Genomic DNA, 13,119 nt, shown 5'->3' on the forward strand with positions numbered 1-13,119 from the left:
CTCGGTCCAGTAGGATTAAAACAAGTTATCAAAGACCTGAAACACCAAATCAGGATTGAACAACTTGAACTTCAAGAATATGCTATCTAAGCAATTCTTAGAAGATTTGGTAATCATTCTGCAAAGAGAAATCTACAGAATGACCCATGAAGAAACCGTATCTCATCCTGTAGACACCGCTTCAACAGGAGAAGCCTCTACAAGTACATACAGAAAACCAGAAAAAACAAAATACTGGTATGTTGTCTTCATAGGAAGAGAAACAGGAATATATGACAGCTGGGAAGAAGCCCAAGCTCAAGTCATAGGACTTCCCAGAAATTCTCACAGAAAATTCCGGACAAAGGACGATGCTGAACAAGCCTGGACAGCATCCCAAAAATAAATGATCTATCGAAAAAAACTTTTAGATCGTTTGCAACAAAAGAGAGAAGGTCTAGCCTTCACTCTCTTGCTAAGAAACATGCTTCAACTAGAAGATAATACTATCTTCGCCAGGGAAATGTACAACTTCCATTGGGAAAGGTATACAAATCGCATCCATCGATTTCGATGCAAGATCGACAAAATCAAACAAAAGCTAAACCTCCTAGCTTTGTAAAAGTGAATGAGTTTTTCTATTTAATGGATATGGAAACTCCAATACCAATAGGCCTTCCTGACATCACCGGATGGCTTAAAAACCTAGTATACTTTGCAACACCTTGCATAGCACCTAGAAGAAAGGATCCAACACCACCTGCTTTTAGGATCGCTTCAAAAGCATCCTCCTCCACCGATGATGAAGTTTACGCAGAATATAATACCTTCGGTCGTCAACCGATTTATTATGTTCAAGAAGAAAAACCTTCTTCTAGTAAACAACAAGAGCAACATGACAGTGAACCAGAAGCCTGGGAATCTGATGAAGTTGTAGAAGAAAAAACCAAGAAAACAGACTACTCTGCTAAAGACAAAAAGGCAGATGATCTTGGTAAAAGGTTTCGAATGCTTCGTGGTAGCGACCATTTTGAAGCAGAAACTTCAAGGGTACGAGATACCCACATGGAAGATAGCTTTCAAGATAACTTCCGAAACCGTACTGCGATTCATCCGCAAGAACGAGAAAGTTTCTCCCACTCCAAAATATCCCTGGGAGGACAAAGGTATTCGACAAAATACACAAATGTCGATCCTTCAAATGCTACTAAGGGACACCAAACCATAGATAGCATAAACCCTTTTGGATTTTACCTCAACTTGGATTGCCCCAAGGATGGAGAAAAAATCCTTAAAGATTGGGAAAGAAGCATGAGCAATGCGGCAAATATGCATGAATCTTGGAACCAAGAATCAGCATTTAATTTCTTTACCCATGCTTTACAGGGTAATGTCGCTCTTTGGTGGGACAACCTTCTCGAAGACCAAAAATGAGCTAATACCTCAATATCGATAGCCAATCTCTTGAAAGGATTAGTGGCTAAGATATCAAAGGAATTTCTAGGAATACATCTAACCCTAGAAGCCTACAATCAGAGTACTAAACAACGAAAACATTTAGAAACTCTTCAGAAATTAAACAAGTTACAAATCTGTAACATTTGTTTTTATGAGAAGTATTACTGCGAGTTTGCAAGTTACTTCTATAAACTACAAAAAGAAGATCAGAAACCTTATCTGTCTATCTTTTATGCAAAATTTCCAGAACCATTTGCACATGTAGCAGAAAAAGACTACATTATAAAATATTGGCAAAACAATCCAGAACTTGGTACTTTAACCATGGATATTTTCCTAAACATTGATACTTTAGGAAGAAGACATAGATTTGTACAAGATATGTTGGCAAATCTTTGTGAAGCCCAAAAACTACAAAAGAAAAGTAGTAAGGCAAATAAACAAACATTATGTTGTTAAAACCAGAACAAAAATGTAGGAGCTTATGGTTGCAAAACCACCTCCCATAAGCAACGAAAATATCCTAAGAAATTTCAACATAAAAAATTTAAGATACAAAAAAGTTCTACAACAAGGTATACTCCTAAAAAGAGATACTTTAAGAAAAGAACAAATTCTGGCCCCACCACATCCAGTAAAGGGTCAAATGCATACTGCCCAAAGGGGAAAACCCCAAGCAAGTGCAAATGCTGGATATGCCAAAAAGAAGGACATTTCGCCAGAGATTGTCCAAATGATAAACAACAACGGCGGTACAGTACATACATGTTACTAGCCGAAGAAAATGGATTGGAACTCATCCATTACGATGACATCCAGTCAGAAGATGAAGTGTATGAACTTCATCTCGAAACTGAGTCCTCCTCGGAAAACTCAGAGAACATGTCAGACTCTTCAGGCTCCTTCTCTGAATGAGTATCCGCATAAACGCAGAGCATGTTGCATCTGGAAATTCTTATATCACGGTCATGCTTAAACTACCTGGATATATCAAATTCCATATACACGCTCTCGTAGATACAGGAAGTTCATATTGTCTAGCTAGACAAAATCTACTTCCCACAGATCTATGGAAACCACTTGAAGCACCCCCTCAAGTAATAGTTGGCTTCGAAGAAACTATCTCTCTTCCTGCCGAAGCCCGCAACATTCATCTCGACATTAGCGGTGAAAAGTTTATGATTCCAAAACTCATTAGTTTAGGATCAAACATAAATTCAGGACCAGATTTAGTCCTAGGAAATGAATGGCTCATGTTTCATGCCCCTGTAGAGCAAACACTAGCCTACTATAAACTTTGATGTCGCACTCGCCGTGAAATCGATAATACTACTGTCTTTGTCTACGCAGTAAAACCCACTGAAGCCTATGCCATTTCTGGCAATGGAGCTGTCCTCCATCAGGTCTTCAAAAAATGCAGCAAGCGTGGTGATGAGATTCCTCCCTTAGAAACTCTACTCCTCGCTGAGTCCTGTGAATCTGAAGTTCAGCAACTTCTAGAATCCACTTGTTCTGAGAAACCCTTAGAATGGTGGCATAAACAAAAACCATATGCCGACCTCGAACTTCTTGATCCTAAAAAAGAAATCCGAGAAAAACCTATGGTTTATACTCCTTCTGATGTTGAAGAATTCTCAACACAGATAAATGATTTGCTGGCTCAAGGTTTGATCCACGCAAGTCATTCTCCACATACATCTCCTGCTTTCCTGGTAAGGAATCACGCAGAGATAAAACGAGGTAAAGCTCGAATGGTCATTAACTATAAAAAAGTTAATGAAGCCACAAAAATGGATGGCTACTATCTTCCTAAAAAAGAAAGATTAATAGCTGCCATAAGAGGAAAACAATGGTTTTCTAAATTTGATTGCAAATCTGGGTTTTGGCAAATTCGTCTAACCGAAAGAGCTATTCCCCTAACTGCATTCAGTTGTCCTTCAGGACATTATGAGTGGCTTGTAATGCCCTTTGGGTTAAAACAAGCACCCAACATATTTCAAAGAAGAATGGATGATATCCTCAAACCATTCTTTAAATTTTGCTTAGTTTATGTTGATGATATCGTAGTCTTTTCAGAAACCAAGGATCAACATAAAGAGCAATTACTGAAGGTCTTAAATGCCTTAAAAAAATGCTGGGATAGCACTCAGCAAAAAGAAATCAGAGTTGTTTAAAACCAAGATAGATTTCTTAGGTCTAAACATCTCAAAAGGAGAAATCATTCTTCAAAATCATATTCTGGAAAAAACTAGCTGCTTTTCCGAATGAAATTGAAGATATAAAACAACTTCAACGTTTCTTAGGATGCCTAACATATGCTGAACAATTCATACAAAATTTAGCAGAAATTAGGAAACCCCTTCAAAAGAAACTAAAGAAAGACGTCAAATGGGAATGGACACCCACTGATAGTCTTGAAGTAATCCGGATCAAACAAATGATGAAACACCTCCCGGTGTTAACTCTACCCGATTCAGATGCAAATCTGATTTTAGAAACTGACGCCTCTGATCACACTTGGGCAGCAGTCCTAAAATGCAAAATCAATGATTCTGAAAGAATATGCAAATATACATCAGGAACATTTTCATCTGCTGAAACAAACTATCATTCTTATGAAAAAGAAATTTTAGCAGTAAAGAATGGGATAAAAAAGTTTTATATTTATCTCGCTCCCAAAGAATTTCTGGTAAGAACTGACTGTAAAAATTTTGTCGGTTTTATGACAAGAAATTTAGAAGATTCACTTTGTCGCGGAAGGTTACTTCGTTGGCAACAATGGTTCTTTCAATTCTCTTTTACTGTTGAACACATTAAAGGAGATAAAAACTATTTACCTGACACTCTTACTCGAGAATTTTCTTGTGTTACAGACAGGTAAAATGGATCCCCTCAGCAGCACCCTAACGGACCTAGCAGCAGCAATTGCCACACTCACGGTATTGCTCTCAACCCTACAGTCACTATTCGACAGTCTTTTAGTTCTTTCAGAACGAGGAGACATACATGAGAATTGTGCCCGTTACGGGTTCAGTGGAGAAGTCTTACAACTCAAGGTTAAAGAATTAACCGAAGAGTTAAAAGAACTCACTCAACGACATGAAATACCAAGCTCCTTCGGGACTTCTACCGGATCTCCCTCGCGAGAAAAGGAAACCACAACGTCAGCTAATCAGCAGACGGATGACTTTAGTGTTTTGAAAAACATAGGTCGACTTGGGATTTCTACCGGTCATGCCAGGCATGAGAAGGAAATCACAACCTAATCTTCTCTGAAGATAGGGGAATCAGGGATTTCTACCTGCCAGTCAAGAGCTGGAAAGGAAACCTTAACGATTTCGTTGAAATCAGAATCAGGGACTTCTACCTGTCAGTCTAGAACTGAAAAGGAAGTCTTAACGGATCCATCCCTGATGGAAACGGACTTGTCTAGGAATGAGAAATCATTCAAGACAAAATTGGTTACCCCGTCTGAGTTTACAAGGTTGAAAAGCCTAAATAAACCAGATAAAACTAGTTTTAATGAGTTTGAGTTTTTAAAGAAATTTAAACCTTTAAAACTTTCGGACATTATGTTTGAGGAACCTTCGCTACGCCCTCAAAAGGTGGACATCGTTCATTCAAAGATCGAATCTGATCATACTGTTCAATTCCAGAGATGGAATGAACAAGTTGGATAAGGGATGAACACTCCCTTCTTCACCATTGAGCCCAGCAATAGATGGAATCAAGTGAATCTGAGTCATGAAATAGACTCAAAATATGCATCCATGCTTTATGCATATGGATTCATAAAACAAATGGTATTGCCCTCCACCGACTTATCAGTATTGGAGAAAATGCCAAAGGAAATTATGGAGGCTTGCAAAAGTTTCATCTCCATAACAAAGAGTAAAGGAATTCGACTTCATTTCGTTTCCTGTATTGCTGAAATTGTTACTGACACAAATATGTTTTCAAGCATTTCTGTCGTGACTATTGAAAGCATCAAAGAAGGTGACGCAAATTTGGAATATGATCCCAGACATGTTCCAAAAGCCAAGCCTTGCCCAGAAGCAGTCTGGCCAACTAGACGTATCCATGGGCTCAAGAAGCTGATACAGCTCATACAACAACTGATTCAGAAAAAGAGAAGCTTCGTCTACAAGACCTCCGTCCCACTAACGATCATCTCGAAAAGCTATAAAGAGACTCCGGCAACCGTCCAGACCAGTCTCGAAGCTACGCTGAAGAAACTTCTTGGAGGAAATATCCCGTTCAGCAAAACATCAAAGGAAAGCTTCTGCCAGATGGCCCAGAAGACTTTTCCAAAGGAGCACACCTGTAAATTGTGCACAGAAAGGCAGCTGTCTGAATGAGCAGTCAGCAGCCACGTCAACCGACTAGTCAGCAGCCAAGTCAGCAGACTAGGCCCACGACGAAAACAAAGTCAGCAAAGGCGGCTCAAAAGTCCGCAATGATGGCTACAAAAGTCATCAATGATGGCTACACCAAGTCAACAAAGATGGGGAAAAAAGATTCCTACACGTCATCATCATGATGTCACAAGCAGAAAAGTAATAATGCAAGGGCAAAAAAGACATGCCAAAAAGACAAAAATTACCCTTTGTCTTTAAACACACACCTTTCAATCAAGGGTAAAGGTGGACGAGCTGAAAAATCTTCAGCTATAAATACGATGCTCCTCCAGAGGTTGAGACATCAAAACTTGGAGCAACTCACCAATAGACGAGCATTAGTTCCGAAGAAGAAGGCGATTTCCGGCGATCTTTCTCCGGCAAGTTCCTCAAGCACGGTATGTGCTTAACAGCCGTAATGGCTGAGTAGAAAAGAGGGAACCGACCGGTGCCATGGTCGGTAACTTCGGGAGTTATGTAGCTAAGTAGTTTTTTCTTTTCCCTTTTTTAAGGGTATGTATTTAGTTATGTTTTTACTTGTTTTTATCATTTCCGCATGTTTGTAATATTGTGATTCGTACAGTAGTTGTTTTTACTATTCATGTTCCGCATTTATAAATATGATGTCTACAGTAGTTGTTATCACTGTTCATGTTCCGCATCTTTGTATTGATCTCCACAGTATTTGTTTTTACTGTTCCAAAGTTACTGTTCAAATGTACTGTTCATTTTTACTATTCATGGTTACTATTCATGATTACTATTCATGTTTACTGTTCACTCGTCAAAAAGAAATAGTATCGAAATAGTGCCAAATAGGACAGACGCTAGAGACTTGGAATTATTCAGCTACGCTCCGAGGTAGAAAACGAAACGGAGCTGTGCTCTACCCTGTTGAAGTAGCCATGGAGCCGTAACGGTTAATAGGAACGGCTCGGGGCCCTCTGAAGACCGTGAGGACCACATCGAAGGAATTGCCCACGTGGTGGTAAGCCGGCAGGAATAGGGTCAAACCCCGAAGAAGTTCTAGGTAGCAGCAGAAGTCATGTTGGGCCTACTAGATAGCTATGAAATAGAGACAAACGAGTACATAACGGTGATGTGGTAGGAAGCAGGAAAGTAGCCTAATGGTAAACTGATAGGACGGACGAAGTGTGACTATAGGAATAGTATTGTGTGAGTCATTGTTATTTTTCGCTGCCCGTAGATGTCATCCACTGCCTGTACTCACGAGACTGGCAGGTAGAAGTCCCTAGGATTTTAGTTCCGCTGCCCTGTTTCCCTAGGTTGTCTTCTGCTGTGTGTACAAGTCTATTAGAGACTGCGTGTCGATATCATAGCAATAGTACTTTGGTATCAGTATTCCGCTGTCAGAGTCTGCTAGAGATACTTTAAGAAAAGAACAAATTCTGGCCCCACCACATCCAGTAAAGGGTCAAATGCATACTGCCCAAAGGGGAAAACCCCAAGCAAATGCAAATGCTGGATATGCCAGAAAGAAGGACATTTCGCCAGAGATTGTCCAAATGATAAACAACAACGACGGTACAATACATACATGTTACTAGCCGAAGAAAATGGATTGGAACTCATCCATCACGATGACATCCAGTCAGAAGATGAAGTATATGAACTTCATCTCGAAACTGAGTCTTCCTCCTCGGAAAACTCAGAAAACATGTCAGACTCTTCAGGCACACCTTTTGCCTAATATTCGGTTACGCTTTTGCCTTCCCGTTATACAAATGGCAGCAAGCGTGGTGATTTATCTCCCACTATTGTCATAAAATACTTTCTCTATTCCTGCATCATGCATTATAGAGAATTTTATAATTAACCTGATACTCTTACCACTCGAGAATTTTCTTGTGTTACAGACAGGTAAAATGGATCCCCTCAGCAACACCTTGACGGACCTAGCAGCAGCAATTGCCACACTTACGGTATTGCTCTCAACCCTACAGTCACTATTCGACAGTCTTTTAGTTCTTTCAGAACGAGGAGACATACATGAGAATTGTGCCCGTTACGGGTTAAGTGGAGAAGTCTTACAACTCAAGGTTAAAGAATTAACCAAAGAGTTAAAAGAACTCACTCAACGACATGAAATACCAAGCTCCTCCGAGACTTCTACCGGATCTCCCTCGCGAGAAAAGGAAGCCACAACGTCAGCTAATCAGCAGACGGATGACTTTAGTGTTTTGATAAACACAGGTCGACCCGGGATTTCTACCGGTTGTGCCAGGCATGAGAAGGAAATCACAACCCAATCTTCTCTGAAGATAGGGGAATCAGGGATTTCTACCTGCCAGTCAAGAGCTGGAAAGGAAACCTTAATGATTTCGTTGAAATCGGAATCAGGGACTTCTACCTGTCAGTCTAGAACTGAAAAGGAAGTCTTAATGAATCCATCCTTGATGGAAACGGACTTGTCTAGGAATGAGAAATCATTCAAGACAAAATTGGTTACCCCGTCTGAGTTTACAAGGTTGAAAAGCCTAAATAAACCAGATAAAACTAGTTTTAATGAGTTTGAGTTTTTAAAGAAATTTAAACCTTTAAAACTTTCGAACATTATGTCTGAGGAACCCTCGCTACGCCCTCAAAAGGTGGACAACGTTCGTTCAAAGATCGAATCCGATCATACTGTTCAATTCCAGAGATGGAATGAACAAGTTGGACAAGGGATGAACACTCCCTTCTTCACCATTGAGCCCAGCAACAGTTGGAATCAAGTGAAGCTGAGTCATGAAATGGACTCAAAATATGCATCCATGCTTTATGCATATGGATTCATAAAACAAATGGTATTTCCCTCCACCGACTTATCAGTATTGGAGAAAATGCCAAAAGAAATTATGGAGGCTTGCAAAAGTTTCATCTCCATAACAAAGAGTAAAGGAATTCGACTTCATTTCGTTTCCTGTATTGCTGAAATTGTTACTGACACAAAGATGTTTCCAAGCATTTCTGTCGTGACTATTGAAAGCATCAAAGAAGGTGACGCAAATATGGAATATGATTCCAGACATGTTCCAAAAGCCAAGCCTTGCCCAGAAGCAGTCTGGCCAACCAGACGTATCCATGGGCTCAAGAAGCTGATACAGCTCATACAACAACTGATTCAGAAAAAGAGAAGCTTCGTCTACAAGGCCTCCGTCCCACTGACGATCATCTCGAAAAGCTATAAAGAGACTCCGGCAACCGTCCAGACCAGTCTCGAAGCTACGCTGAAGAAACTTCTTGGAGGAAATATCCCGTTCAGCAAAACATCAAAGGAAAGCTTCTGCCAGATGGCCCAGAAGACTTTTCCAAAGGAGCACATCTGTAAATTGTGCACAGAAAGGCAGCTGTCCGAATGAGCAGTCAGCAGCCACGTCAACCGACTAGTCAGCAGCCAAGTCAGCAGACTAGGCCCACGACGAAAACAAAGTCAGCAAAGGCGGCTCAAAAGTCCGCAATGATGGCTACAAAAGTCATCAATGATGGCTACACCAAGTCAACAAAGATGGGGAAAAAAGATTCCTGCACGTCATCATCATGATGTCACAAGCAAAAAAGACATTTCTACCCCTGCTTTCGTCGCCGAAAGGTAATAATGCAAGGGCAAAAAAGACATGCCAAAAGACAAAAATTACCCTTTGTCTTTAAACACACACCTTTCAATCAAGGGTAAAGGTGGAAGAGCTGAAAAATCTTCAGCTATAAATACGATGCTCCTCCAGAGGTTGAGACATCGAAACTTGGAGGAACTCACCAATAGACGAGCATTAGTTCCGAAGAAGAAGGCGATTTCCAGCGATCTTTCTCCGGCAAGTTCCTCAAGCACGGTATGTGCTTAACAGTCGTAATGGCTGAGTAGAAAAGAGGGAACCGACCGGTGCCACGGTCGGTACCTTCGGGAGTTATGTAGCTAAGTAATTTTTTCTTTTCCCTTTTTTAAGGGTATGTATTTAGTTATGTTTTTGCCTTCCCGTTATACAAATGGCAGCAAGCGTGGTGATTTATCTCCCACTATTGTCATAAAATACCTTCTTAAGGGAGGAATCTCATACACTTCCTCTTGAAGAGATCCATGAAGGAAGGTGTTGTTAATATCAAATTGCTGTAATGACCTATTATAGTATATGGCTAGGGTAAGTACTTCTTGAATTATTTGAGAATGTACTATAGGACTAAATGTTTGATCTTAATTAATTCCTAGGAGCTGGCGATGTTCTTGAGCTACACATCACTCTTTATATTTTTGGATAGTACCATCTACATTATATTTTGTTAAAAAAATCCAGTGAGATCCAACAACATACATATCGGGCTTTTTGAGAATCAATTCCCAGGTGTCATTTTGTTGAAGAGCATTGTACTCTTCTTTCATGGTATCATGCCATTTAGGAAGTGTAAGAGCAAGCTTTTAAGATGTAGGCTCTATTGAATATGTGACTAAATAAGCTTGAAGAGAAGAGGCAAAGACTGTAATATTTGCTTGAGTCATCATAGGATGATGATTTTGTTTCAAATATTGAGATTTAGGGGGAGAAGAAAATGGTGGGTAAATAGGAAGAACAATTTCAATATGACTAGAAGGAAGTGAAGGTTGGGAAGAAAAGGTTGGACTAGACAGTGAGTTTGTATTTGATGAAACAGTACTTTGTGACAAGAGTAATGGGTTAAGAATATAGATATCATGAGAATTCCAAATAGGAAGGAGTAGATAAAGGTTGTGGTGGTGTGGTGTCTAGTGATTTTATAAAAAAACAAATACTAAGAGTTGAAGAATGGTGAATTTTGAATTTATTAGGTAAACAATATAGAAAATATGATTCCTCAAAAACAATATGGCGAGTAATAAAAAACTTCTTGAAGGATGGATAATAACATTGATATCCTTTTAAGAATCATGAAATCTGAGGAAAACACAAGGTAGAGATCGGGGTTTGAACAATAATATTTATACCATCATAGCTCGTGGAAGCCCTAGCGTAGAAAATCTTTTTGAGAATCTATAACTGTTATTGTGCCACTACGAAAATAAGGTGATTTCAGAACCCACAGACCCTTTGCACCAAGAGATCAATTTGATATGATAGTCCCATTTAAAGTGCCTAACAAGTGGCTTCTCGTAAAGGGTTGGGATTTGTTCGTCCATCCACTCTAATTTCCTCATGTGATGCAAATGATATTTAACCTGTATGAGCCATAGACTGATCCCTATGCCAGTTCATAGAACAAGCCAACTGCACCTTAATAGCCTCAAAATGGAATGATAACAGTCACCGTGTACACCGAAATCACATTTTTTTCTTATTGGTTTTTGTTATTCTAAATATTTAACGTGTATGAGTTAAATATAAGAGATTTATGTTTGATAAGGTATTAGGTGTTAATTAACATCTATAAATATTATTGGGATTTGTCTCTTCAAATCACATGTGAATGGGTGAATGGAAATACTAACTCCGATGGTGGCACATAAGTAACAGATATAAATTACATTCAACGAAATGTTACTTGACGCTATAAGTATGAGCGTAATTAGTTAAACAATAAATACCGTGAAGGCAGAAACTGTTAATCAACTAACTTGAGCTTCCGCTGAGCGCACGCAGACACCAATTCGGAAAAGACAAGGCATTCCATAATCAATAAAGTTAAGAATCAGTGAACTACTTGCACAGGGAAAGAAATGCGAACACACGTTGGGTTGACAGACGAAGAACTACAAGGTGGAAAAAGAAACACATCGGACAGAACCAATCCTCCAGAAAAATCCTTAACACAGAGACTGACCTCTCTCTTAGGGGAAGAAAAACTAACGGATAAAATGAGAACTAAGAACTTATGCAGGGGCTTAGCCAGTACCACCAAGAACACCTTTGAGCTTCCTCACCTGAGCATCATCAAGGAAGGTGACCTTCTCCACCAAAGCAGATGGCAAATTATTAGCAAATAGTGCAAAGTCAGTAATTTGGAGCCCAGGGCTGGGGTCACTAAAGCTAACGATCGCAATAGCCGTACTCCCACCAGAGTTGAATTGGAAATGCAACAATCCACGGGGGAAGACCATGGTATCTCCCTTCTTGAGTGACTTGAAGTAGACAGCATTCGCCGAAGAGATGAACCCAGCACAAATTTCCCCCTGCAGCACTACCAGGGCTTCTGAGGCACTAGGGTGGGTGTGGATTGGGATGACTCCGCCTACGGCAAGGTCCAACCGAGCCAAGGAGATTCCGAGCCCGTTAAGTCCAGGAAACTGAGCCGAGAAAGCCGGAGTGACAGCAGCTTTGATGAGGTTGGAGGTGTTGCCGGCAACTCCGAGGCCGTAGAAGACGAAGTCAGAGACGGTGACTTTAGCTTCAGTCTTACACGAGTAGCCGGCCGGGCTTACGGGACCATTGAGGTCCCCAACACAGAAGTCGGCCGCGTTGGAGACGATGAAGAGGAGCGAAAGGAAGAAGAAAAAGCGTAATGTCGCCTCCATTTTCAGCGAACGAATTAAGCTCTGCATCTTCGGAGGCGAGGCTCTGAGGGTTATATGGAGAAGAGAGGCAACTGTGGACTGTGAGCGAGGAAAGGTGGCGAGCCATGCAGAGACAAAAGGGCTTCACGTGAAACGTAAAAGCTGGCGATAAGACAGCAGTGCGTGGGGTCACAGACTTACAGCCTGAGCTGTGGCCTCGTAAGACGTGTTTCAATAAAACAAGGAGACGCTTTTACTTATTGATTTAATCGGAAATAAACGGTGAAAATGAAGTATCAGGTAGGGTCTGCGGTCGCAAAATCTTAAGATTAAATAGAGGATATTTTGTGATTCCCGGGCCTGGTTTACTATCTCTATCCACAGGAGGGTAGATAGTAGTTTCAAGTTGGGTACGAGACGAGAGAAAGATTAAAAAATCATTACTGAGCGATCAAATTCCAGTGTGAAACGGAAACATGGTCCTTTATGTTCTCTAGTGGAGAAGTTGAAAGCATATGCGTTGGATTGGAAAGATGCCGGTTGATTTGGGGGATGATGTGATGGAGCACATGGGATGACTAGGAAGGGCTTTCGAAGAAGACATCCGATAGCTAACTCCTCCTTTTAGAGACCCATCCCACCAATGTGTGGATCCTACGAATTCCCCTTGTTCTACGTTTGGTGACCAGATTAGAAATATATCTCTTCTCCGTCTTTTCTGTTTTCTTTTCTATTGATTCCCTGAAAACGTTCCAACTGCAACTCATTTCTGAAAGTAAACAAGTTTTTATCTTATATTTACTATGAGAAGAAGAGTGAAGAAGTCAG

At 40.4% G+C, this 13,119-nt stretch overlaps 1 protein-coding gene across 1 annotated transcript; it reads right to left on the minus strand.

Moving 5' to 3' along the window:
- Nucleotides 1-11,447: 11,447 nt before the first annotated feature.
- Nucleotides 11,448-12,349, minus strand: LOC137960095 (germin-like protein subfamily 3 member 3). The gene has a single exon (XM_068807575.1). It carries the CDS (start codon nt 12,337-12,339, stop codon nt 11,683-11,685), a length of 657 nt encoding a protein of 218 aa, XP_068663676.1. The 5' UTR covers nt 12,340-12,349; the 3' UTR covers nt 11,448-11,682.
- Nucleotides 12,350-13,119: the final 770 nt, after the last annotated feature.

The sequence above is a fragment of the Aristolochia californica genome, unplaced genomic scaffold (genome assembly GCF_029961685.1).
Source record: "Aristolochia californica isolate CCGP_79_NKW_82.1479 unplaced genomic scaffold, dmAriCali1.0.hap1 SCAF_3, whole genome shotgun sequence".
Classification (NCBI taxonomy): Eukaryota; Viridiplantae; Streptophyta; class Magnoliopsida; order Piperales; family Aristolochiaceae; genus Aristolochia; species Aristolochia californica.

What these genes read in the sequence shown, in the direction of transcription:
- LOC137960095 (XM_068807575.1), bottom strand. Translation starts at nt 12,339, where the DNA reads ATGCAGAGCTTAATTCGTTCGCTGAAAATGGAGGCGACATTACGCTTT.